This window comes from Sitodiplosis mosellana, unplaced genomic scaffold (genome assembly GCF_009176505.1).
Source record: "Sitodiplosis mosellana isolate CC-2019 unplaced genomic scaffold, AAFC_SMos_1.0 Smas_scaffold_1, whole genome shotgun sequence".
Classification (NCBI taxonomy): domain Eukaryota; kingdom Metazoa; phylum Arthropoda; class Insecta; order Diptera; family Cecidomyiidae; genus Sitodiplosis; species Sitodiplosis mosellana.
Genome location: NW_022595244.1, coordinates 6163195 through 6189842, shown reverse-complemented (window position 1 = coordinate 6189842; position 26648 = coordinate 6163195). Strand labels below are relative to the sequence as shown.

Below are 26648 nucleotides of genomic sequence, written 5' to 3'. Positions count from 1 at the left end.
AAGTGCAACATGTTGAGGGATTTTTTTTTGTCGCAACGGTTCATATACTATAGGCTATATGACAAAGTGATTTTCTTAAACATTCTTCATGACTAGTTTCTTTGGCAAAAAATTCAACATCGACGATTGAAATATTTTACACAAATTATCAAATTTATCACGGCCCCAATTTTTATGTGATTCATATTTTCTTTTTTCAATTCAAAAATAAAATAGGGGAAGGTGGGAAAATTCGGAACACACATCGAAATAATTCAAAAGCATTCTGAAAAATTAACATTTTTCCAAATCCTAAAGTGGTACGACTTGGTAAATATAAAAATCTAACTTTTGGACCTTGTCGCTTGTTGAAATTCAAATCGGTTGAAAGAATGTACCCTGTTGGCAAAAAACCCTTGATTTTGCGATTTTCAAAAATGGTGGGGAAATTCGGAACACTTCATAAATGGGTAGAAAACTGAACAATTTTGATGCAAAACGTTTATGAAGAACTAGGAAAAGAAAGAATTAATTTTAATCAGGAAAAAATTCAAAAATAGCGATTGTTGTTAGTCGGATTTGTATATGTTGCCTGTGAAATAGCTACCAATCATTGTGGTGCATTTCAAGCTCGATCGCATAAATTGCAATGAGTAATTTGTCGAAATTTTGCATGAAATATAATAAATATGCATAAAAACTGCGATGTCAACTTGAAAAGTATTAAAAATCACTTGATCAATTTTTCGTACATAGGGCGTTCCGAAATTCCCCACTCACTAAGGCTTACAACATAATCGTGTTTCAGTCACTCAATGAATTTTTATGCAAAATTCCTTTTGTGAGTCGAAATATTAATGGTATACGATAATTATAAACATATTCATCGGAGTTGATTCTTCGAAAAATGTACGTACACACTCGTCGAGTGCTAATGGAAATTTGAGGTTTTGTTTAGAGAAAACGATGACAGTTGTTCACGTGTCTCAAACTATTCATTTGCTGCGAAATTTGGCGGTGTTCCGAATTACCCCACCTTCCCTTACTTTATTTCGTCAGTGAGCATAGGCTGCAATTTTATTTAAAGCGTGGCTTCAAGCAAACTAGTGAAAAATTGTTTCTAACATCATTATCTCATTGAGAAAATAATTCTGTATTGACTTAAATCTAAAGTTACATATTCCTAGAAAATTCAGGCAACTCATTTTTATCCATTTTACATTTACACTAAGCTATCATCTATTTTATAGTTTGAAAAATTCAAAAAACAAAAAAAATTCAATTCTTATTTATTGTTTTCTGAAGATAGTAGGAACAAGATGATTGGAAAATCTGCGAAGGAATGAAATAATAAAGATCAAATGTTTGTTGTAATTGTCGTACCGAATATGTAAAAAAAAACGATGTACATACCGTTCCAAACATCTCCAATGAACAGCCGAATAATTTGAATCCAGTGAATTGAATTGGTTCCTGGGAACGAGCGATGATCAAGATGAAATACTTCTGCAGCTCAGGATATTCATACCAGTTCGAATGGTAGGCCACGTCGCCAAGAGATGAAACTCGCGTAGTAACCATGGTTGCGAAGTGGCAATACGTATATGGCCAGTAGAATGAGGCAATTATGCACATCAAATCAATGAAAATTGCTTCTGCTTGTAGATTCAAAATAGGCTGACAGCAAAAAAAAATTTGATATCAAACCAATTTAGAAAAGTTGAAGTTACTTACATGTTCACTCTCGTACATTGACAAGCCTATAAACACATTGTTGACAGGGAGAAGCAAGAAAATGGCTCCGCTGTATATGCTCGCTGTCATTTAAAAAACATCGGATATTTTGACATGAAGTTGAACCAATTTATGCATTTGCTCTTTGATTTTGCGGTAATTTTTTTCGTATTTCCGTGGATTTTTCTCGTTTTGATTTATTTCAACATTGGTGTTGATCAATTGCGTCGAAGTATGACGTCACAGTTACCATGCATATAGCATATAACAAACAGGAGTTATATTGAAGAAACCACAACAAAAATTGATTTTATTGTGATTAAAACTAAACCAAAAAATTAGACGCATTTAGTCCTCAGATATATGTGTTAGTGAGCAACGTATCACACATAACGTCAATGTGATTGTAATACATAGCGTAAACGTAGCAACCTCTGTGTCACCAGTGTGCAAAATTAGACAACACTGCTCAAAAGTAACTATGTGTGAGTACTGAGGACGAAACGCATAGTATCGTGTGCCTAACTCTTTAATAGCTTCATGAATGAAATCATAAAAATTTTCTTGGTTTATAGAGCGAAAACCTTATAGAAATTAGGTGCATCATATGGATAATTCATAGAGAAAATCCATTGAATGGTCCTTCAATGGCTATCGGTCAATTTTTTGAAGAATAAAATTCTTTATATGAAAATCATGTTCACAAGTTTGAACGAAATGTTGGGATGAATGAAAATCAATTTTATCGATAGCCAGTGAAAAGCTTTTCACTTTTCAGCAATTCGATTTGAAGTCGAAATGCATTCGAATTGGGCGAATGCCGGTCGATTTGTGAGTGACCACTGACCATATGTGCGCAATAACAAGTGATGACTGTGTGCGTTGTGCAATGGAAAACAGACACTAATCATACCCTCAACTTCATAAATGAAATCCTATAGAGTGAGATGTAGAGCCTTGATCTTATTTATGTTTAGTCCAACGAATAAATATACCGCAAAAGTCCGAATTGCTCCAATCATCACAATAATTTCTTGAATAATCAGTTCGAATCTATTCAAATTTTCAAATATTAAAACCACACTAGATATCACCGATATCATCAAACCAAACGAAATGTAATAAGATGCAATCGAAGTGAAGAGTTTTTTTGGTCGGTTTCGCTATATTATTTGGATAGATCCAAATCTGACTGAGCCTCAGAACTTTGAACTTCGCCATCGAAATGATGTAATTGTAATTTTCTTTTAAAAATTGCAAAATTTACCGAAGTTTCCTCGTAACGAATATTCACTAATGACTGCGATTCATGCAGGCGTTCATCCCTTTTTATACGAGCCAGGACACATCAGACAAATGAATTTACGTCAATAAATGTGCGAAATTGTGCAGTTTGCACATTGCAATAGAAAAACTGGAACTACCATACCAGTATTTAGGATTCACTTGGAAAATATACACATATATACATGTTTTTGCAGTACATGCATCGAATATGTATATTGATTTTGATACTAACAAATAGATAAAATGGATTTTTTTTCATAATTTTTTGTACATGAGTAATAAGTATTTAATATACAGGTTTGGATTAACCTATGAACAGCCCATCATTTGATTTGACGAAAATAGTAATGCTAGAAGGCCGTAACAATTGACGCAGTTTGATGTATTGAAATGTATTGAAAAACATTTGCACGGCGTTTTGCAGTGTTATTGTTTTCATGTTGCTTCTTCTTGTAATCAGCACTGACAATAGGCGTGCATCTTCTGGCATTTTCTATATTTACTATATTACATCCGCTTACAGCCCATCATTACTTTCTGCCTTCATTCGCTGTGTTTACCTGCATTTGCAGTTGTTTGTTCTCATTATTACCACAGAGCAGTAATTTTCGATATCAAAAGTGGGCCATTTTTGTTTTTGAAGAGTTTTGAATCATCCGCCACTCCCCTCCATTCCATGAAATGGTTTGTCATTTTTTTTAAATGGTCGTATCGAGCCATATCAGTCTTCAATTTGAAAAGAAGAATTATGTGAAAGAACGCAACAAGGAAAAGTGGATTCTAACCTGAATTTGCATGAATTGGCGCCATGCTGAAGCGGTAATGCTCACATACCGAGAGAAAGAAAAACGTAATCTCTTCTACGAAAAGTCAAAAGCGCATATATGAAGTGTACGTGCATTGCGATGGTTCCAAGCATTAAAAATTGTAATAGATACTGGATGCCATTTCACGTATCGGCCGATTCACATGGTAAATTTTTCACGACAAACCGCTGGGTACAATAATATATTTAGGAATATTTTCAACTTTTGGTACATGCTTCGTCGGAATGTGTACGTACATCGGGGCATTGATCGTCGATTTCAGTACAGTTGCATCAAAACTTGATGCATCCGTAACCAAGGAGAATCATCAGAAAGAGTTCATCACCCAGAGCACTCTTAATGATCTTATTCAACTGCATTCCGATATTTTGGGGTAAATGATAGAATTATTTTTATTTTTATTTTTATTTTACTTTGAGCATAACTAAACTCAAAAAACGTCTGTTCGCAGCATTATGAAATCTACGAAGACCTTTTTGTCCGTAACTCCTTCAGTTTTTGATATTTGTGATGTATGTGGTATTGGCGATTCGATCGTTTGAGCAAAGTCTTCAAAATCTATCCTTCGAGTTTGTGAATCGCATGTTTGTTTTGAGTTGTCAACTCCTCCTGGTTTATTTGACGTGTTACTACCGACCAACATAACCGCCAAATCAGCTGACATGGCAAATATAATCTACAACACTCGCTGGTATGCTTTGCCTTTGCAACAACAAAAAATGATCGCACCAATCATTCGTCAAGGCCAAATTCCTTCCGAATTTAACCCTCTAGTGCATACGTGAACTTATAAGGTTGGTTCATTTAAACCTTTCTATAATGCGAATCATTGATTATGTCACAAAATAATGTATGACAGTTTTCGTTGGAGAACACTAGCGCACATTTCTTTCTCATAAAAATTGTGTGTGCGGTCAACCAGTGTCAAGTTATGACAACATTTGTACAAGAAAACGACGTTTCCGTAAAAATAAATTATTTTCGTTTCGCGTCCTGTTTTTGAAACGTGATTAAGTCGAATAAAATTATTTTGTTGACCTCAGGAATTTTTTTCCTGCTTATTTGGAGTGTTTTTAACCAAATTCAATTCAAGTTCAATGATTTTTTACAATTGTGCAACATTTGTCCGTCAATTTGCATACTGTTCTTATAAGTACAGCCATGCAATTTGGATTTCTTTTTGTTTGATATTTTGTGTGCTTGGTTTAATGTGGAATTTTATTTTCATTTTATTTCAACCTATTTTTATCACAAATAATACAGAAAAAATGATATTCACGAATTCCGATGTCAACATCACTCAATTTGCAAGCTGTTCTTATAAGTACAGCTATGCAAATTCGGTTTGTTCATATACTTCGCAATTTCCATATTGGTCGTAAATGCATGACTGTACTTATAAGACCATTTTGATTTTTGCGATTTATTGATAATTCCAGCATTATACCAGATTATGAATATTTTGTTAAGTGCTTATGAGGTAAAATAAGCATGGAAAAAAATTCCCAGCTCTGTATAAAATATATGCATTAGAGGGTTAATGGATATATTTTCACCACCTCTTTGGAAACATTCTCAAAGGTGAGTGCTATAACAGAAATCTTGTTCACAAAAAAACGAATCTTTTTTATTGTTTCACAGTTGATGCGCTCTTCAGTCTCATACTTTCTTGCATTGTAGCAGTTCAGCGTGGCAAAATGAGTAATGAACATTGGAACACCTACCTGAAAAGAACATGCGGTGGAAGGAAACAAAAGAATATTCAGTTCAAAGGTGCTCTCTTTTGATGATTCAACCACATTTATTAACTTTTCTATTTATTACACTTACTGAAAGCTTAGAATAAGAATATCTATACTTGACAACTGTTTCTGCACATTTTTACGAGTTCTAGCACAAGCTTAACCCTTTATCACATTTCGGTTCCTAAAGTAACCAGATACGCCAGACGCTATAGCTATGAAACCACTGAATATTTTCACATTCCTATTTGGAAACGAATGTAGGAAGATGAACTAGCTTTCATTTGATACTTTACAGGCTACAATCGGCTGGCTGAATGGAAAGTTTTTTCTGTTCATGTACTGCTGTAAAAAAATGCGAAATTATAGCAGAATTCCACATTTTTCCTCCTCTTATCTTGTGGGTTTGTTCATTCTTTTCAATTGTCAAATCGGGACTCGTAGGACCAAAACACATCAATTTAACTTTCTGCATCATTAGTTTTATAAAAACAACGCAATTTTTCAAAAATCTAAGTATGAGGTCTTTCTCTATTTATCGTGGCACAAAACATATATAAAAATGATTCAAAAACAAAAAATTGTGCATCAAAGGGTTAAATAATACGTAGTTGTTCACCGCCGAAAAAATAGATGTCACAAAAGACATCACCTATAAGGCAAGAATAATTTCAATTTCTTAAGGAAAAAAGTGGAGAAAAACTTGTGGAACATTCAGTTAATTGTTTTTTGGAAAAAATTTATCAATATTTATGAATTTATTATGAAAGATAAATCAAATCTATACTCAATTACGGGCTATTGCAAATTAAATAGTAAGCACATATAATAGCACAAATAATTTATCTTCGAAAGAAATGTAATGACGCAATGAGTCACTCGTGTCAATATAACTCGTCGAAGTAAAACTTCTAACTGTATATGCAACCATCTGTTTGTCAATGAAATGGTTACGTGTAATGCATTTTGATATTTTTGATACTTTAATTGTCCGTTCTGTTCTTAAATCGCTTCATTTGCTCTGAAAACATCAAATTCAAACAATCTTTTATTTTTTAATTAACGTAGCATATTGAAATGTGAAAAAGGATGATTTTGTCAAAATCGACTATAAGGCAAGAATAGAAGCGAAGGTTTTGAACAACACACGTGCTCAAAATCTCAAATTGCCATTATTCCACTTGACCGAAGGTCATAATCCATCCGTTCGATGGCTGGAAATTCACAGTGCATCGATTTTATTTTATGCGCTATCGTTCATTGCCCAATGTGCAGTAAATATCATTATCTCCATCGCAAATTACATTTTGATAAACTTCAAATCCACATTAGCTGAAACGCAATTTATTTCTCGTTTAATTCGTTGTATGAGCGAATCAATAATTTATATTGATTTCGACAATGTCAATCAACTTATTTGGCAATCGCTGCTATTGGAATCCGCTTGCAGTTCAAAATTGCTACGAGCGACGCAATAATATAGCCGCATCATACGAAGTAAAAATGATTAATTGTTGCAAACGCTTAATGCGATTTTGAGACACAAATCCCCCGACAACTAAACGCTCTTATTTACTGCAATGAATAGATTTCGCGTGGCTCTCAGCGTTTGCATAGGGAGAAAATCAATAGTTTTATTAGCTTGTTGCTTGATTGTTTCGAAAAAGTCGATAAAGCTGCTCGCACAATTTATACGACCATTTTTCCGCCGCAATGTTTGTAAATTCGCTGAAATGGTCGCCATGTTTGCAAAGGACAAAAGCTAATAAAAACTTTGTGAGATCAATGCTCAGACCATGAAATCGCCATTTTTTGTGTGAAATTTGCTGAAATAAACTTTCTTTATGCAATACAAGGCCTTATTGCTGCAAAACATGCAAATCAAAGCATATAAATTGAGCAATAATCCCACAAAAGCGGCTGATAAGCCAAATTTTGTCGGAGATTTCCTTCAATTTTTCTAGAACGGTCCTTTGTAATACGAAGCTTGGAAAAAAATTTCAATGATTAGACGAAAGAAAATTAAGCTTTTGAAAGTAGCCTAAGCATCCCTATGTAAACCCATACACAGTTTCTTATAATACTGCTTCTTCTTCTTCACACTGTCGTACACAATGGGCGCGACCATATTGAAAATGTATACAGTGTATTGCGTGCCATTTGTGAACATTATAACCAATATGGCGACTTATATGTATAGATGTGTTAGTTAAGAAGAAGAAGCAGTCGCACTGCACCGTTCGCATACGGACGAGCCTAAGTTAATTCTTATTATTATCGACAAAATGGTGTGATTGTGAATGGAAAAAGAAGGCAGCCATTGTTCGGCCAGACACAACAGTTCATAAGCTCACTTTCAATAAAGTGTTTTCGCAATGGGGCCATGGTCAATTCCGCAATGGGGCCATTGACAGAAAAAGCCGAGTCATTGAAACCATGGGTATATGCAAAGACATAGCGCAGGGAACTGACGAAGGCAAGCCAAGGGAAGAAATATTTCTGGCAATCATCATCATGATACAACGGTTCAAAATTTCTTTGCGCTAAGCACCATCGAAAAGTTCATTTATTTGTTTTGACTTCAAATGACTGCAAAAATACGTAATATCACGCTCCAGCATCGTCGAAGGACGCGTTATGAAAATAAAGCCGATTTAATGTTCGTAATGGAAAAAATCAGCAATTTAAAAACGTTTTATTTCTTTTTGAAGAAGGACATGGGGAAAAAAAACTCCGACGCGAGAGAGCGAGAGTAAAAAAAAAACAAAAGTCAAAAGATGTTTTCGGGATAATATTGGATATTAAACGGTTTGGCGTTGTCCAATGACCAAACTCGCAGACAATATTAAATAAGTAGAGATAAAAGTTGAATGGTGAAAAAAGCGGATCATTTGGAAAAAAGGCAAACGCATCGACCGATGAACTTTTATTGTTTCGAGAGCTCAAACAAGTAAAGTTATTTTGATTTTTTTTCGCTTCATCCAACGTTTCTACATTCTACTCTGGCATCATCCACTTTGGAGTGTGTTTTGTATTGTTTGTGATTTTCCATTTTTTTTCTCCTACTTTTTCTTCTTCTTCGACTCATTTTGAATTGCGTTCACGCTTCTTGAATAGTTGTGTACACTGTACATTCAACGAGCATTGCTCGAGTGAGTAGCAGTTTCGCATTTAAAAATGCGACGATGGAAAATAGTGCAAACGCAGAGAGTTCAACGATGAAGTGGTTTGTTGAGATGTTTGCCATTTCGTGCCAAATACCCATTGCGATGCTGTGCTGTATGTTGTCACTTGGTGCTGTTGAAATGTATGGTTTGTGTGTGTCTGCATTAGGCGTGCGACTCGCATAATTTTTACTCCGATTCAAGCGAGATACGATATGATTTTATTAATGAAAAGCGCCAGTCAGTCGCGACGCAATGGCGTATACAATTTTTCGTCTAGCCACTCGCTTAGCACTTAGCAATCCGGCTTGAGCTACAGTCCAATTCATTCGCATCATTGTAAACATCCTTATATTGAGTGAATGCCCGATAATGAGATATCGCCTTGGTATGTGCGTGTGTGTCATTGACTAAGTTTTTGCCTTGGTTTTTGCTGATTTTTCCGCTTTCGGTTTTGCTTCAGTTTCTTCGTCATCGGCAAGAAATCAACATTTCTTTACTCAACGGAAGCTGGTGCTTGATGCTATTTTCACTGGCGAACGAGGAAAAAATATGTAGATCAGTCTCATTCTTTCATTTTATTCTTCGCATCAACGCTGTAATGAATGATTGAGTGATTGTAAGAAAAGTTGCTGGAGCCACAAGTGGTTTTTCTCCATTCCTTTCATTCAGTCGTTGGTCGTGCTGTCTTAATCCTTCAGTTTATATTCAATGGACACACTATTAGGCGGCCATTGTGTTCAATTCAATTAATTGAATAATTTAGCGGAATTGGTGGCGTTCTTTTCGCAAATATTATTATTACACGCAGAGCATCAGCTAAATGAGTTTATTGAACAAAATATGCATTGATTTCATGCTTTTGTTCCACTCGAATGCCAAATTACATTTGCGTATCGCAAACAACCTACTGTGAATAATTCACAGCACAACAAACAAGTCGACACACAATGAAAAGCATTGCAAAACACAAATCTCTGTCGAAGAGAAATATATTTTCGCATTTTCCCCGCAGCTCTGTCGAATTGTTTTGTCTGTAAACAAGCAAAAGTTTTCTCGCAAATCCTGGCATTCAAAGAGAACGCAAAATTCGCTAATGGCAAACGAGCACAGTAAAACCATAATCATAAATAAGTGAAGCATGAGCGGTGAAAAAAAAACAGAGAGAAAATTCTTGACAAAGTTATTCTGATGATCGAATAGATTGGAGTGAGCGAGTGTGTGTGTGTGTGTATAATGTTCCGATTCTTGCTAGCAGCAAGAGCAATGGTATTGTGCTGTTTGTCATCACTTGTTATGTGAATTCATGTGCATTTTTTATGCCACGGATGAATATGATGGATGACGATAAATGATATTTCATGCATCAGCACCAGGGCAAAGAAGAAAAAACCAGACCGTCTGCCATGAATGCAGAAATCGTGCCAAAGAGTTTATTTTGTTGCTAATGTCGATGACAAAATGAACAAATCCATGTGTTGCAATGCTGTGTATCAGCGAATGACTATCGATTTGATGTTAAGCTGCTCGTGTGTGTGAGTGTGTGTCATGGGAGCAGGGTGTTTTTGAGCGCCAAACTTAAGACGAGAAAAAATTTATCACATGCGATAATGTTGAATAAATTGCATCAAAATTGTTACCATGACACCCTATGAGCACAAATGGATGCATATGCTTGTTTTTTCTTCTTCTCGTCTTGTTTAAGGCATTAGTTTGAAACATATGTGTTCGTTGTGTGAATTTATGAATATAAATTGCTTTTATATTCCGATTAAGATCCCTTAAAAATCCTCTCTTTTACACACACACACACACTATGACGGACGCACCAGCGAGTAGAGTCGAGTCGAATACAAGAATAAACACAATAAAGGCATTATGTTTCATTATACCAATTGATAGACCCTCATTTATGTCGTTAGCATAGAAATCCAACAAGCAGTGACAAAACACCAATCAACGCACATCCTTTTACGGGGTTTGCATCGCACACACAACACACAAACGAGAAATATGTCAAAGCGTCGACATCAAACAACCATATAACGAATGCAAGAAACGACGTCGCCGCCGCCGCTGCTCAATGGTGTTCAGCCAGCCAAAAATGGAATGCAAGTGCTTTGGAACAAAAACAAAAATCCGGTCGTTCGTTCACATTGAAACACCACATCGAAAACGAATCCATCGGCACGACATCGTATTTAAAATGTCATTTTATCTCTGAAAATTCGATTAACCCTAAACAAGTACAAACACCGATGTTGATATTTTTATTTATACAATGTGCAATTTATTTACTACCATCATTCATCCATCCATCCATCCCTCCTTGTTTTTGAACCGATGAACCGGGTTTTAAAAAAAAAACAACACCCATGCTCGTTTCGTTTCGACACCGTTGTGGTGTTCTCAAAATGTCAAAATAATATTGTACATTTGAGACGTAAATGCGCGTTATATTTACGGTCGATGTTCGGTTCATTTTGGTACATGGATGTCATGGAATATAGACGACAAAATGCATTTAAATTAATCAAAAATCTCCCACACGAAAACATTTGCCGGTTCGAACACTTTTTCACGAAAATGAATGAAAATATAATTTTGTTTGCCCGGCATTATTAATATGTTATTGTATTTAGGCTAGATTGTTGAGCCGCCCCCTCCCCCTCTCTTTCTTGCTCACTCAAATTCTAAAAGAGCGACGGGTTTTGATGCTTCATTTGCATATACGACGAAATTAATGTGCAGCATCCTTTGGGGGATGGCGGATTGACAACCAAAATCAACAATAATCGTATCATTGCGAATAAAGAGACCGAAAAGTATACAAATATATTATGATGAATATTACTTTATTAAATTCTAGCCACTGCTACTGGAATTATGCGCAATATACCCGACTTTGAGATATTCGAACGAATGTTTGAAATGAACGCGACACTTTGACACCCCACGAACCAATGGCAAAATGTAATCGAACTCCAGTTGCCATTATATTGATTTGTTTTGCTTTATGAATTTTGAAAAATGTTAGCCCATATTTCACGTGTGTTTTACAATCGAGAGCAATATTGATTGTGTGTCGAAAATCAATTGTGACATTTGATATTTTGGGAAAATTGTCGCAATTTTCTGCTGAACGGTTCAGAGAGAGAGAGAGAGAGAGAGAGAATGTGTAGTTTCAATAAGGCGGTCTGTTATTCTATGCAAATTTCAATTCGTGCATTGTGTGGTTACGACACTGAATGATTGATTCATGCACAAATTCTTAATCCTGATTGACAGACCATTGCAACGAATGAACATTTTTAATGTAATATGAAATAGTGAATGTTGACGGGAACTACGGGATGACAGCCGACATCGATAACTTTTGATTGGAATATTCGGTATGTTTTGGCCTTCGCTCTATAGACTTTAATTAGAAGTGATATGCAATGACACGCACAGTTCCACCGCATAAATTTAGAATATTTGATGAATTTGAGCTGCACATTTTACTCGGTTTTCGTACAGTATTGGAAGTGAACATCAAATGCATTATTGATAACCGACATATAAAGGCCCTTTTGAGGTTTGATCGCTTCCCAATTACGTACCAAACTTCTCCATATATGGCTTCATTACCATTTCATATGCTATTTTCAAACTGTTAAGTCATGTTGAATTGAACAGAAAAAAAAACTTTTGCCGAATTGATTCAGTGGGTTGTTCGAAATACTGCCGGAAAAAACTTCTCGGATTATATCCCGAGCTGGAAAAGGCACAGTTTAGAAAATGTTGAAAAAAAGTAGAATAAAAGTTCCACGTAATCCATACCATTTTCGAGTCATGTAATGCTCCCTTCAAAAAAAAGAAATTTCCCGCCTTTTTTTATTATTATTGTTATGGGTTTTTCTAAAAAATGTGCATTTTGTAACTGACATGAGTCTATGTATGTCGATCGGATTTGTATCTGGATGCGTGAAAAAGGGAAAAGTTTGCATCGACTAGAGAGACGAAAAAAAAAACTCATATATGGTGTTAAGGCGAATATTATGGCACATTTAGCGTATTACATCAGTTAATATACGGATAAAAATTTGCTCTTGCAACGGAAATTGTGTTGTCTTTTGTGGCAGTAATATCGTGCCACACCACCCTCTTTGTATATTCTTTCTTACATTCATGTTGCATATGTTCGCGCCATTCACGATGAAAACTGATGACTGAAAAATGAAGATGCAAAATTGGCTTAATCAAATGGATCTCAAAATTGATGCTTTGCCTCTATATGTATCGACAACAATCGGTCGATCTGATATATTTTCAATAGAAATTCCCGTTTGAAACGAATCTATGGCATAGAGATTGAATCGATAATTATGATTGAAAAAACAGGAAGAAGTAGAAAATGAAAGTGTTCATAGCACACGCATATAATCTTGTATTGAATACATACAAAATACGAAGTGTGAAATTGTAGAGCGCCGTCCATAAATGACGGCAAAATTCAGTACTAATTGGTGTGATTTCGCAACATTTCACAATATGTCGAAATCACTTACGGCTATTTACAGATGATTTTGCCGTCAATTATGGATGGCGCTCTACAATTGTTCAAAATGTGAAGATAAGCAGGTGGTTCATAGGTTTCTTACAATGATGAAGTGTGAGAGGGAAAAAAACTATGAAAACATAAAATCATCGTTGGCACATGTGCTTTTATTAGAAACCATAAAAATGATACTTTCATTAAGTTCACGCTGTATCAATTTGTGTATCGCAGCTACGTAAAATTTCATGATACCGTTTTCTCATTTCCTTCGTGCGTTTTTTTTTATTCTCATTCTCTCTGCGTCTCGTCGATGACTAGAGGTTTGATTTAAATGACGTGTAAAAACCTGCGCTTAAAGGAAATGAGTGCCTTAACAGCAGCAGCAATAGCACTGCACCCCATGAATATTATCTTCATACTGTTCAGTCTGGAGGGTGATTTTTAGTCATTACCTTGGATGAACCACAGTTTTTACTCAACGAACAATTCACTCAAATCAGACGTTCAACCCGATGAACTCTCCGCTAACCTGTTGGTCTTATTCATGCGCACTGCTCCGATACATCAACCAATGTTTCCCCTTTTGAATTTTCCCCAGCCTTAAATCACAGCAAATGTATGTCGCTAGGAAGGAACTACGGATTGCCATCATATTTTCATAGAATTGAATGGCATTGTTACAATAATGACTGAATTTATGATAAGCACGGTGACTGTATTACGTCAACCTTTGACATTATCCTACTTTTAAGACAAAAACACACTCACTTTCTGCTGTGCACGAAAATTACGAATTACAATTCAATTCTGTGTTCCCGTTTCGGTTATGTGACCATGCTACCGTAGTGCGAAAATTTAGGCCAATGCTAGAATTTAAATGCTTCTTACTTCGCACAACCCACTTTGTGTGAGTCCTCCAAGCATTTGAATAATTTTATGGTGCCACGAGCGTGCACAAAAGCAGCCAAAGTAATACATAAAATGATAAAAGTGACGCACAGGTGACACATGAAATTCATCATAATCATATCGCGCTCGAGTTTTAACAACACTGACACTTTTTTCGTTAAGAATCTCCGTTCTGTGTTTGCGCGCCTTGGTTTTAGACAGTAAACAAACTCCATTGGCCATGTCTATGTTTAAATTTGTGTGGTTGCTGGGTATCTTTTGCTTTATGACATTCTTTCTTTTAGTTTAACGAGTAAATCTCGACATCTTGCATTTATTACCAAATGCGACAAGTCAAATGGCATCTCATCGTTGTGACAAGCAACAAAAAGCCTTTCACGTACATCAAAAACAAAAGAAAAACCGACGAAAAATTTGCCTAGAGCCGTGTCTGTACGATATGCATGGTTTATGTATCACATTGATTTGTCGTGTGCCCAAGCCGTTTGTTTCGTTTAGACAAGACAAATTGCACATACTTTTCAATTTAAATTCATTGACGTGAAATGGTGAAAATCAGAGAGCATTCTTACGAATAAAATGCCGTGAATTGCCCCGCTCAAATGGTGGGAACGCAAACGGCGGTATAAGAACCAATCTGATATCGTAGCCACATTTTAAGCCGATTACTTTAACGTGGAAAATGGTCGACTGTTGAATTTATGCGAGACCGCAATATCAAACCAATGGAAATTGCTGAGGTAAACACTTTCTGGTCAAACCTTTTTGAATCCATAATAAATAACGATTTTTAATTGATAATGATTAATGACCGTGTGACCATGAAACGTCGAAAGTATACCGCTGAGCCTGTCGATAAATCTTCGACGAAGGGAAGAAAACTCGCCAAACTCTAATTAGATGCCAAATTTTATCAGATAAAATTCACACAAAACTTTGCGCATCCGGCTGAATATCTTGGTCACGAAGGTGGAACGCAATGATGTGATACAATTTTGCCATTGCCATTAGGTACTGAATCGAATAGGCATAAGAATCGTGCTAACGCATGTCAAGATCTTCATCAACCAGTTTCTAATTAGGTTTTCAACTGGGGATTTACAAACAAAAAAACGAATTGAGCTGCTGTCGCCAGTCTTTCTTTTTTTCCTAGTTATGTTTTTCATGCACAAAAAGTTTATCTTTTTGCACAACGCGTCTATCACCGCCACATTATCCGGACGCAATCAAACAAATAGCAAAAGGAGAACGGTTTTTGCAGCTATCGACACTCCGAGTCTTTTATTCCCGCTGAAACAAATGGGAAAGTGTTACAAAAAAAGCCCCTTTCACTCCACTGAGTCGAAATGTTTGCAAGGAATTAACGTGCATTTCAGACGCCAATCGAACAACGAGAGCAAAAACCATTGAATTGAATATCTGTGCACACCGTATCGAAATGCTTTCATCGAACCTTGAGGTATGGCAATAAATCGCTTCTCCCTAGTCTATATTTGCATTTGAACCGTCTGTGCGCAGCGAACGCTCCGGCTAATGCGATTTAATACACATCACTGGTGGTGAGTTACCAATGAGCACGGATTGAAGTAGAAAAGCTTTTTGTCGGTGAATTTTCTGAAATGATGTTCCGTCTGTGTAATCAAGCCGTTTCGAGATGCTATCGATTTTAATGATTTGTATCTCAATGTGGCGTCGCTGTGAACAAAGTAAAACCAAATGTCGTGGTCGTGCATTAAATTATCAAATTAATTTGCCTGCCCGATTCAGACGTGCGGTGTGAACGAAAGTTGGAACGGATAGATTTTATGTATCGATTAAAAGTGACACAATTGGCTCGAAGGTGTAATATATTATGGCAATAGTTCTCACGTTTATCCTTTTTAGTAACGCATGCCACTGTACAAAATGAATTTAATTTTCATTAAATTCTTGGAGGTCATCATGAGGATTCAAGTCGTTGGAAATTAGACGATACACGTACGTTTCAACGTTTATCTTTGAAAAGGGTCATGAAATTATGCACAACATATCAACAGCTCATGAGAAAAGTTTGATGGGGGAAAAACTAATAAATGTGCTACATCCGTGTCACAGTGTTGTCCTTTCTTAAGTAGGTAAATCGCATCGTCTTTGTATCACAAACCAAAAACTAAACGGTTATTTCACTCAGGAGATTTAATGGAATCGTCACATTTACACCACACAAAGGGCATTTTGGGCTGAACTAACCACAAGAAATGGACTTTTGTCAATCCTTTTCTTCCTATTTTGCGTATGTATATGAAATGATACAACCAAGAAGAAACAATGAGGACGTCAGAAAACTAGAACAATTTATTTTAATCCAGTTTTACAGCAAATGTATCATTGTCCTTGTTTATTGATTTTCTGCAACAATTCAAACGTGACATGTTAAGATTCATGTTCTTTTGATAAAATATTACTCACAGTTCTTTTATTATCATGTATAAATATATTTTCGAACATAATTCCAAAATCCGTTGTTGGAATTTATTCAAAATTGTGTTTTTAAAGAATAATATTTGTTGAGATGGTTCACGCTAACATAAAGCTAAGTTCAATGAACGGCTGCGACAATGGCACTGACAAATAACGTATAGTTTCTATTTAATAACAATAAGCACATAAATGAGACTAGACAAGAGTGTTGTCCAAAGGAAACGAAATTAGTCAATGCCATAATTTGAGTCAAAATTCCAGCCATCCTAAAGGCCAACGCGATACATATTTTCAATTTTTTTGACATTCTTACTCAATGTAAAAATTTCTACACAATTGTCATCGGGATTGATTATTGGCTTTGTTCTGAAAGTTAACTTGGTGTTTAATTGACGTGACCGATTGTCTGTTGCCATTGTTCTTTGTGTTTCAACTTGATGTGTTTTCCTAAATTTGCCTACGGTCGTTCCCCTGTGTGCGTTCTTTCGTGTTTCTAAAAAAACATGTTGAAACTATTTGTGAAACCAAAATTCAATACAATTTCCAATGTGAACATTGTACTCATAATCCAAAGTATTTTTAAAGATTTTCACATCGTCTTTGAATTCATCTTGTGTATGATTTTCGATTGAATCACATGACTGGAAATGAATTTCTGACTTGACTTCGACAATTTGAGCCAATAGCTGTTGTTGAGCCACAGCTACACGTTCAGCGAACGCCCAACATTTTTCCAACTGCGCCAAACAGGTACTACAGATCTTTTGTGGTAAATTTCCACATTTAATACCACCGATTAAATTCCATCGACAGCAGTCAATCAATTTCTGTACGATTCTTCAATGTTCCATCTTCAATGCTGCACATCAACTCTCTGGCTGATTTTACATTGGCACATAATCTGCAGACGTTCTCCATGATGGTTGATTTTCATTTGCCAATTTTCCTCAACGAAATAACGTTTTCAATGAAGACACCGAAGTTTTTGTTTACATTCATTTGTTTTATTTTTGTGATAACTAGACGAACTGACAGATGTCAAAACTAAGCCTATCAGGAGCGCGTTCACAGAATCACATCCAAGTCATTTATGCTTTTATCTCATTAACATCGATTTCAATATATTTGTTTTATCTTAGGTTGATTTTAAAAACCTTGAATTAATTTCAATAGCAATTTTTTGTTAACAAAATTTTTCAGATAAATATTAAGCTTGATAAATATCAAATTGAAAAAATTTTGTTGGTTCAGTCTGTGTGATAAATGCCCAAGAACTTAATGTACACTTTTTACTTGTGCAAATATCGAATGTTGCATCTCCATCTGATTCTTGTGTCTTTGCTTGATATGCTTCCCCAAGTTGGGCCCATCAGCAGAACGATATTCACAAAATGAACATGCGTAGGGGCGTTCACCTGTGTGAATTCGTTCGTGCACCTGTTCCGGCCCAAACGAAAAGGAAAAGTTATGATCAAAAAGATTGAATTATTGGAATAAGTTATTCCGAATAATCGTTTATGCACTCAAATTGTACCTTCAAGTTGAACTTGGTTCGAAATCCCTTTCCACAGTATTGACACTCGTGTGGCAATTTACCGAGATGAATGAGCGAATGTCGTTTTAATGCGTCGGTTCGAGAGAATTTCGATAAACAAACATCGCATTGATATTGTATCTTTTGTCCCCAATGAATCGGCATGTGGTGTACTAAGCTTTTTTTGTATGCAAAGTGCGATTTACAGACATAGCACTCGAAGGACCGTCGTTGTTCAATCGGCAAATGCAAACGTGTATGATGTTGTAATTTCGATTCACTCGTAAAACTTTTTCCGCATATTTCACACAGTTGGCCGAGTTGCTCTGGCTTGGCATGCGATATGGATATATGGCTCTTGAGTGCATTTTGATTCCAAAAGAATGTGCCACATTTTTTGCAACTGAAAGTGAACAAAAAAAAAATAGGTCAAACCACCTACAGTTAGTTACTTTTCATGAAAAATGACAGATTAAAAACCTCTTGTTCTAACAGAGAATGAATACACAATTCAATACATACCTTAATTTCAGATATGGCCTATGTTTCCGTACAATATGCCGTAAAACCGATCGTCTTTTGCCAAACGATGTATTACAAAATGAACACAGAATCTTTAGTGTATCCTCCGTATGTTTTTGATCGAAATGTGCTTTCAATTGACGATGATTTTCGAAAATGCCTTTGCAAACACAACATCGCCACTTAACCATTGTCCAATCATCCAAATCCAATTCTAACACTTTATCTTTATTGATTGTTCCGTCGGAATTCTTATCATTTTCAGACAAAAGGGTTAGAACATTTATATCGATTCGATCCTTTTGCTTTGCTTCAACGGCATTTAAATTCCATTTGTTATCGTCAGAAGTCGTATCTTCATAGTTACACGCTACCGGTACTGTTTCGTCAACAGTAAAATCGTGTTCATAGCTGAATGCATCACGTGGACTCAACGATACTTTAATCTCTTCAATATACTCTTCGCTCGGTACATTTTTATTGTCTACCGTGTCAACGCTTTCAATTTCCAACAATACTGTTGGTTTTGTTTCGGCCATTTGTGCAAGCAATTCCTGTTGAGCTTGAGCCACGCTTTCGGCAAACGCCCAACTTTTTTCTAAATTTTTTAAGCAGCTATTACAAATCAGTCGGGGCAAATTATAAGTTTCATATGGGTCAAACGATTTCCAGCGACAGCAGTCGATTAGCTTCTGTTCAATATTCAACGACTGGTCTTCGATACTAGATTTCAATTGCTTTGGTGTTTTTACACCCGCACACAAGCGACACACGTTCTCCATGGTCGTAATTTATTTTTCTTGATATTTTAAACGAAAAATTCGGTCGGAACACTGATTATTGTTTACATTCATATGACTTCAAAACACATGACAGATGTCAAACAAAGGCCTATATTAATTGAGAGCGTGATTTTCGGGTGCGTTCACATTTTCGTTCGGTATTTCTTCGCTTCCAGATAAATACACAAGTAAATAAATGAATCAATTTATTATGGGAGAAACATAGATGAAAATAAGATCAAATCGATTGTATTTCGTTGGAAAACAGAAAATGATGATTAGGATTGAGATTATTTCTTCACATCAAGCCAATTGAGAGGAGATGATCAACTTTTCTTTATTTTTTCTTCAATGTATGACATCAAATTGAACGGCTACATTTGAAATTCAAATTTCGAATTGAAAAATACGTTTTTTCCCTCTTTTATTATGCTTAAGATATTGTTGATAGTGTCAAAATTTTGCTCGAAATCTCAGCAGTCTTGAAGCTTTCAAACCGAAGGGCAACGTGCGGCGTGATACGTACATATTTTGAATTTTTACAAAAATTTATCGTAATTTAAATAATTCCACACATAATTATCCTCGGGATTGATTGTTGATTTCGTTCGAAAGTTAACTTGGTGTTTAATTGACGTGACCGATTGTCTGTTGCCAATGACCTTTGTGTTTCAACTTGATGTGTTTTCCTAAATTTGGTCCCTGGCCTGAGCGATAGCTACAATAGGTGCATGCATACGGTCGATCCCCTGTGTGCGTTCTTTCGTGTGTCTAAAGCCGTGCTCAAAAAAACATGTTGAAACTATTTGTGAAACCAAAATTCAATACAATTTCCATTGTGTTATTACCTTCAAGTTGAATTTGGTTCGAAATCCTTTACCGCATGTTGCACATAAATGCGGTTGTTTCCCTAGATGAATGAGCGAATGTCGTTTTAATGCATCGCCACGCGAGAACTGCAATTGGCACACATTGCATTGATGTTGAATCTTTTGTCCCCAGTGTGTCGGAATATGCTGAGTCAGGCTCTTTTTGTACGAAAAAGTCGTTTTGCAAATGTAGCACTCGTAATGCTTTCTACTTGCCAATGGCAAATGCAGTTTTGTGTGTGTGTTTAGATTTGATTTACTGTTGAAGTTTTTACCACATGTTTCGCACAGATAGCTAATCGACTTCGGCGTCGTTTCATTCTCGCCAATTAGCTGGTCACTTGGCATTTCGGTTATGGTTGGATCTAAGTCATCAAGTTTGAGGTTTTCCTTTGATTCTTCTCCAAACAACGACGAAGGAACATTGTACTCATAATCCAAAGGATTTTCAAAGATTTTTACATCGTCTTTGAATTCATCTTGTGTGTGATTTTCGATTGAATCACATGACTGGAAATGAATTTCTGACTTGACTTCGTCAATTTGAGCCAATAGCTGTTGTTGAGCCACTGCCACACGTTCAGCGAACGCCCAACAATTTTCCAACTGCGTCAAACAGGTACTACAGATCTTTTGTGGTAAATTTTCACATGAACCACCGATTAAATTCCATCGACAGCAGTCAATCAATTTCTGTACGATGTTCAATGTTTCATCTTCAATGCTGCACGTCAACTCTCTGGCTGATTTTACATTGGCACATAATCTGCAGACGTTCTCCATGATGGTTGATTTTCATTTGCCAATTTTCCTGAACGAAATAATGTTTTCAATGAAGACACCGAACTTTTTGTTTACATTCATTTGTTTTATTTTTGTGATAACTAGACAAACTGACAGATGTCAAACAAAGCATTATATTGTGAGACAGCGATTTTCGGGTGCGTTCATTTTTCGTTCGGTATTTTTTCTCCTTTAAATGAACATAGTGTAATTGTAAATCCCAATCCAAATGCCATTAGATTAGGATAAATTGTGTAAACAGCAATAAAGATTCAAAAAATCTTTGGTTTTATGATGAAGTGAAGTCTCGTATTGGTACCCAGAATGCCTGAAATTGATGAAAATAGTTGATATTTGATTATTTTCATCGGATAAGGTACCATTTCCTAGCGGCCGATTTTTGTCGCTGATTCAAGAGGGCTATTCGGAATTTTGGGTATTTCTTCTGGGTTGTCGAACCACTTGATGAATTTTAAAATAATATACATTTTTAGAAAATTGATGATTACACCATTCAGAAAATATAAAAAAAATTGAAATCGGTTCAGTGGTCCAGAAGTACCCAAAATTCCGAATAGCCCTTTTGAATCGGCGACAAAAATCGGCTGCTAGGAAATGGTACCTATAGACTCTCATTATGCTACTTTTGAATATTGAAAAAATTGTCATAAAACCTACGATGTTTCTGTTTGATATGCTTATAAATGTTCCTCATGTCCGCGGTATCGTATGTGCACAGCGAACATTGAAATGGACGCTCACCCGTATGAATTCGATGGTGTTCCTGATCCGGCCCAAACGGACTTTTAACGGTTTTTTAAAAGTTTTAAAACTTAAAACTTCAATTTTAAAATGGCACTCTCTTTTCACTTTAATCATTTTGTTGATATTATTTCAATTGCATTTTTTTTCGCAATTCTCATGGTCATGGTTTTTTATTTCAATCAATGAAAGGTTCTTAAGAAAATACATGAAAGAAATACTTCTAGTTCAGCGTGACAATTCTTTTAAAAAAAAAAACCAATCAATCGTCCGCCGGTTGTAAAATGTCCGTCAGGAGATCAATTTGTGCCTGATTTCTGACCCTTTTCTCCTGAATCCGCAGCTTTTCCCCCTGCAGGCCCTTGAGTTTCGCGAGCAAGGCATCAGCACAAGTTTGTTGTTGTCGTAAAATGTCCATCAGGAGATCAATTTGTGCCTGATTCCTGATACTTTCCTCTTGAATTCGATGCTTCTCTGCCTGTAGGCCCAGGAGTTTGGTGAACAAAGAATCAGCACCATTCCCACTTGAGCTGTTCGCCCGTTCAGTTGAAGCGGTGTCAGCCTGAAAGGTGTGCACATAAAAATATTGAACAAATCTTTGATTAATTGCAAATCATTCTGTATACTTTATTTACGCGCAACAATGACACTGGCGCCGCGACAAGTCTGAAAAAAATATGCAATGTGATTATGGATTTGATATTGTTTTCAGATTGCAAATTGTTCGTTACTTTGGCATTTTTTGACGGAACGGAAGTCGATTCGTTGAAGGATGCGAGTCAACACCTCGAACGATGATCGTTGTCGGCTCCAAAGCAAACGATTCGAGTACGTCAGATGTATCGTCGTTGCTCATCGCACACCGTTTAGGCACGCCGTTGCGTCTCTCAACTTCTGGTCGGTTGGCAGACGAAGTCGAGGGCTTCGGTTCATTCGATACCACTGCAATGAAGTCAAAAGAAAAATTCGTCAAATCAATATGAGCCAATCAGAGTGTTATTGAAGTCAATGTCATGTAAATCGAATTTTATCTGTCAAATTGCTCACGGTTTGACTGTATGAAAGAGGTCAAATTTTCATTAAAAGTCCGTTCGATGGCTTTGTCTCTATACTCGCACAGCATGTCAGAAATGATATCGGAATCGGTGCATAACATCATGTCGTATCCATTCTTATCAACGACACTTGAATCAGCGCCCTTATCCAGCAACAGCTTGACAAGATTCGCATGACCTTCAGCGACCGCGTTAAAAAGTGGCGTTCTTTTCATCTAAAACGAAAAACATCACTTATTTGTTTAGATAAAGTCCGTTATCATTTATGTATCAAGCGAAAGAATCGACGAATAACATTCAATTACGATATCCAGGTTTTCCAGCGATGCGCCACGATCAATCAGAAATTTAACAATTTCCTCGGAATTGTTCGCCACTGCCATGTGCAACGCTGACCTGCGTTTAATACACAAATTGAAAAAAAGTTAATAAAACAGAACAATGTCACGCAGAATGTAGCTCTTCAAGCGACACTATACTCCACAAAAAAACCAAAATAAAGTGAAAAAAGAACAAAATTACCGATATGCTTTTGTTCTGTTGTTGATAATCATTGGGCAAACAGTAAGCAAGCACTTGACCATCTCCAAATCGTTTTTCTTGACGGCAATGTGCAAAGGAGACTCGCCTAGCTGAAATATAGAACAAAAACCCACAAAAGAATCCGTAAATCCAATCCGTTTGGAAGAGCATGAAAATCTGGAGTCAAAAAAAACTTCGAAAAATTAAAACGTACCTCATTCACTTTGTCGGCCAAACAAACTTCACCTAGCATCGCCTTTACCGCATCAATATCGCCACTTTCAACCATTCGCATGAACGTTTTGAAGCGGCCCAGCTTCGCCTGTAAAACAGAAGCAAATCCGTAGATTTCATCATTGATTCGATTGTAAATGCATTTGTTTCCTCTTTTCAAAAGCCGACCACTGATTACATCTTGGAAAAATGTTTACCTTTTTTGATTGATTCAAAGCAAAACCACGATTCTCTTCACTAGCCATTTTTTGATTGATATTTATATTAGTCTGAAAATAGTTCTTGTGTGAATCAATTGTACACTTTCCGGAAACACGTTGTTTGTCAAAACAAAATGTATACGTCAAAATCAAACATCAATCAATCATTTGAAAACGGACATGCAAACCAATCTGACAAAATACGTAAGGGTTCAAATTCTGCATACCAACTTAACGAGAAAAAAAAATTACATTCCATTTTCGACGAAGTTCGTGTTCAAAGCGAAATGTTATTCTTTCGAAAATGATTTTTTTTATAGGCACTCGTGGTTTCAAATGCAATAAAATGAAACGGCACAAAAAATGTGAATTACACACAGAGAGAAGAAAATGAGATATTTTGTTAGTTTTTTTTCTTGTTGTTTTTTTTAAATCGTTTGATTGGCAATGTATTGTCACCAAAAAAACCTCTCCTACAATCTATGAAATATGTTGGATGAATGTTTGTGATTGTGATGTATGCAATTGTTTGATAAACACAAATTGATAATAATAATAATAAAATACATTCAACTCAAACACTTGCAAGACATTTTCAATCCACTTTACTTACATCGACTGATTTTTTGGTTTTGAACCTTTTGTCGCAATCAAGACAAGGGAATGGAAAATCCTTTGAATGTATCCGAATATGTCGTTTGAGTGCATCTTTTCGCTTAAATTCCAAGTGGCACGTTTCGCATTTGTGCTTCTCACCGCCAAAATGATCGAACATATGATAGTCCAGAGCGAGTTTCGAGGTGTATCTTTTCCCACACATGTAGCATTCGAATGACGGTTTTGCCGGGCCTGGTATATGCGAAAATGAGTGCTGTCGGAAGTGTGAGTCATCCCGACATGTTTTTCCACATTGATGACAAAGTACACCAACCAATTCCTTTAAATTTGGTAAATGTTTGTGGCCAGAAACATGCTCACGCAACTTTTTAATATCCCAGTAAAATTTATTGCATTTCCAGCAACTGTAACAGGGGAGCAGTGTCATGAGCAAAAACTTCGAAGATTTTAAAATAATTTTCTTTTCAAAAATTGTCTCACCAATATTTCAAGTGCGGGAAATGGAAAATCTTCGTGTGATCGATCATTGCTTGTTTCCGTGTCAACGTTCTCGGTTCCTTTTTCTTGCAAAATGAACATAACAATTTAAATGGACTGCCCGGATGTTCCTCCGAGACATGGTGTCTCAATGTGTAGTATTCACCTGAACAAGTTCCACAAAGATAGCATTGATATTGTAACATCAACCAGCTGCTCAATTTCAATTGCCCAATTCGATCGGGTTCGATTGTTCCATCGTCATTACGGTCTTCGTTGCGGATGAGTGCGAGAAACGTGTCATCCGGTTTTGTGGACTTTGATTGTCTTTCCGGCAATGGAAACTCCTTATACTTTAACGCCGTATATTCTTTTGGTTCTTTTTGTGCAAATTTTTTCAATTTTTGGTGCATGGTTTGTTTTGCGGTTTCTTTGGCGTTTTTCTTTATTTGCCTTTTTGAGTTGACTTTTTTAATTTTTGGACCTTTTCCCTTTCGTTGCTCTGACTTTGGAATCAAAGGAATTGCATGACATTCAATGTCTTCATTGACATTTTTCGATGGATCTCTATTTATTCTTAGAGAGAATTTGTCTTTGTTGTATGTCTGTATTGCTAGGTGTTTTATTGTTGGTTCTTCAGCGACTGAAGCATTCCCATTTACGCTTGGTAACTCAATTGTGCAAATTTCCTTTTCATAGTGTATATGTTCTAAACTTGGGTCTAACTTAATATCACATTCAAACATATCATCATCACAGTGTATGGTGTCTATTTTCATTGACAAATCGCCTTCAAATGAATCCAATTTGATATCGTCAACCATTCTCAATAGTTCCTGTTGGGCAGCAGAAACACTTTCAGCAAATTCCCAACATTGTTCAAGCTTTTGAACACATGAAATGCAGACATTCTGTGGAAGATGTTCATTGTTGCAATTTTCCAGGTCACGCCAACGACAGCAGTCAATTAGTTTTGGCTGAATTCCCAATACCAGATCATTTATTCCACCCATCATTTCGGCAGACGACTTACTTTGCGCACACAAAAGACACAGGTGCTTTAAAGCATTCATTCTAATTTGTACTGAATGTGAACACGGAAAATCAAGAAAGGCGACTTTGCATTGATAAATGCTTACTTACTTTATTGAGTGTCAGACATGGAAGAACGTATCATTGTGTTGAAATTTAATTGGTTTAGTCGATAAAAAATTGTTTCGTTTTTTTGTTTTCATTTACTCGAACTTTTACTTCAGAATTGCCGACTGACGCTTTTGGGTTTCACATCAAATTCGTAAACAAACAAATGTCATACTGAGATGTCAAATGGTGCATTTATGCTGGAGTACGTTCAACGACTAAGCGATAGTCGTTGTGGAAGAAAAAAAAATGTGGAGGGAGTATTCAAATGTATTGGAATATGGATTGGCTGGAATGTGGAAGGTGTGTTTTCTGCGCGCTTCTGTAGCTACTTTTGTTTTATTACACAAACAAAACAAATCGTTCTTGGTTCAGCGATTCTCGCGCGCGGTGATGTCATTGTAATAAAATATTTATTTTTTGGTGTTTATACTTTCAGGATGATTATCGCAGATCGCACATTTTGTCTTTTATTTTAGCGAACAAACCGGCCGATCGATGCGAAAAA

The 26648-nt window shown here is 36.2% G+C and overlaps 2 protein-coding genes across 4 annotated transcripts; both read right to left on the bottom strand.

The window, feature by feature from the left end:
• Positions 1-17624: 17624 nt before the first annotated feature.
• On the bottom strand, positions 17625-19665 carry LOC129575146 (zinc finger protein 317-like). The gene is made up of 3 exons (XM_055458095.1): positions 18699-19665; positions 18177-18579; positions 17625-18079 (listed from the first exon to the last, which is right to left on the bottom strand). The coding sequence occupies exons 1-3, from the start codon at positions 19478-19480 to the stop codon at positions 17918-17920; spliced, it is 1347 nt and encodes a 448-aa protein (XP_055314070.1). The 5' UTR covers positions 19481-19665; the 3' UTR covers positions 17625-17917.
• Positions 19666-22035: 2370 nt separating this feature from the next.
• Positions 22036-26430, bottom strand: LOC129575078 (uncharacterized). Of its 3 annotated transcripts, none has more exons than XM_055457964.1 (11): positions 26144-26430; positions 25004-26084; positions 24519-24927; positions 23903-23974; positions 23686-23793; positions 23472-23581; positions 23255-23345; positions 22942-23164; positions 22626-22836; positions 22521-22560; positions 22036-22456 (listed from the first exon to the last, which is right to left on the bottom strand). In XM_055457964.1, the coding sequence occupies exons 2-11, from the start codon at positions 26071-26073 to the stop codon at positions 22157-22159; spliced, it is 2634 nt and encodes an 877-aa protein (XP_055313939.1). In that variant the 5' UTR covers positions 26074-26084; positions 26144-26430; the 3' UTR covers positions 22036-22156. The 3 variants fall into 3 exon arrangements, with proteins under 3 accessions (XP_055313939.1, XP_055313920.1, XP_055313930.1); XM_055457955.1 differs by having other exon boundaries at positions 22090-22456; positions 25004-26058; XM_055457945.1 differs by having other exon boundaries at positions 25004-26430.
• Positions 26431-26648: the final 218 nt, after the last annotated feature.

Excerpts from the sequence above, each read along its gene's own strand:
- LOC129575078 (XM_055457945.1), bottom strand. The coding sequence starts at position 26,073 with ATGAATGCTTTAAAGCACCTGTGTCTTTTGTGTGCGCAAAGTAAGTCG. Across the intron at positions 23,346-23,471 it reads AACAGAACAAAAGCATATCG|GTCAGCGTTGCACATGGCAG; the intron begins GTAATTTTGTTC and ends TATTAAACGCAG. Across the intron at positions 22,561-22,625 it reads TTCCGTCAAAAAATGCCAAA|ACTTGTCGCGGCGCCAGTGT; the intron begins GTAACGAACAAT and ends TATTTTTTTCAG.
- LOC129575146 (XM_055458095.1), bottom strand. The coding sequence starts at position 19,480 with ATGGAGAACGTGTGTCGCTTGTGTGCGGGTGTAAAAACACCAAAGCAA. Across the intron at positions 18,580-18,698 it reads AGGCCATATCTGAAATTAAG|TTGCAAAAAATGTGGCACAT; the intron begins GTATGTATTGAA and ends GTTCACTTTCAG. Across the intron at positions 18,080-18,176 it reads GAACCAAGTTCAACTTGAAG|GTGCACGAACGAATTCACAC; the intron begins GTACAATTTGAG and ends GGGCCGGAACAG.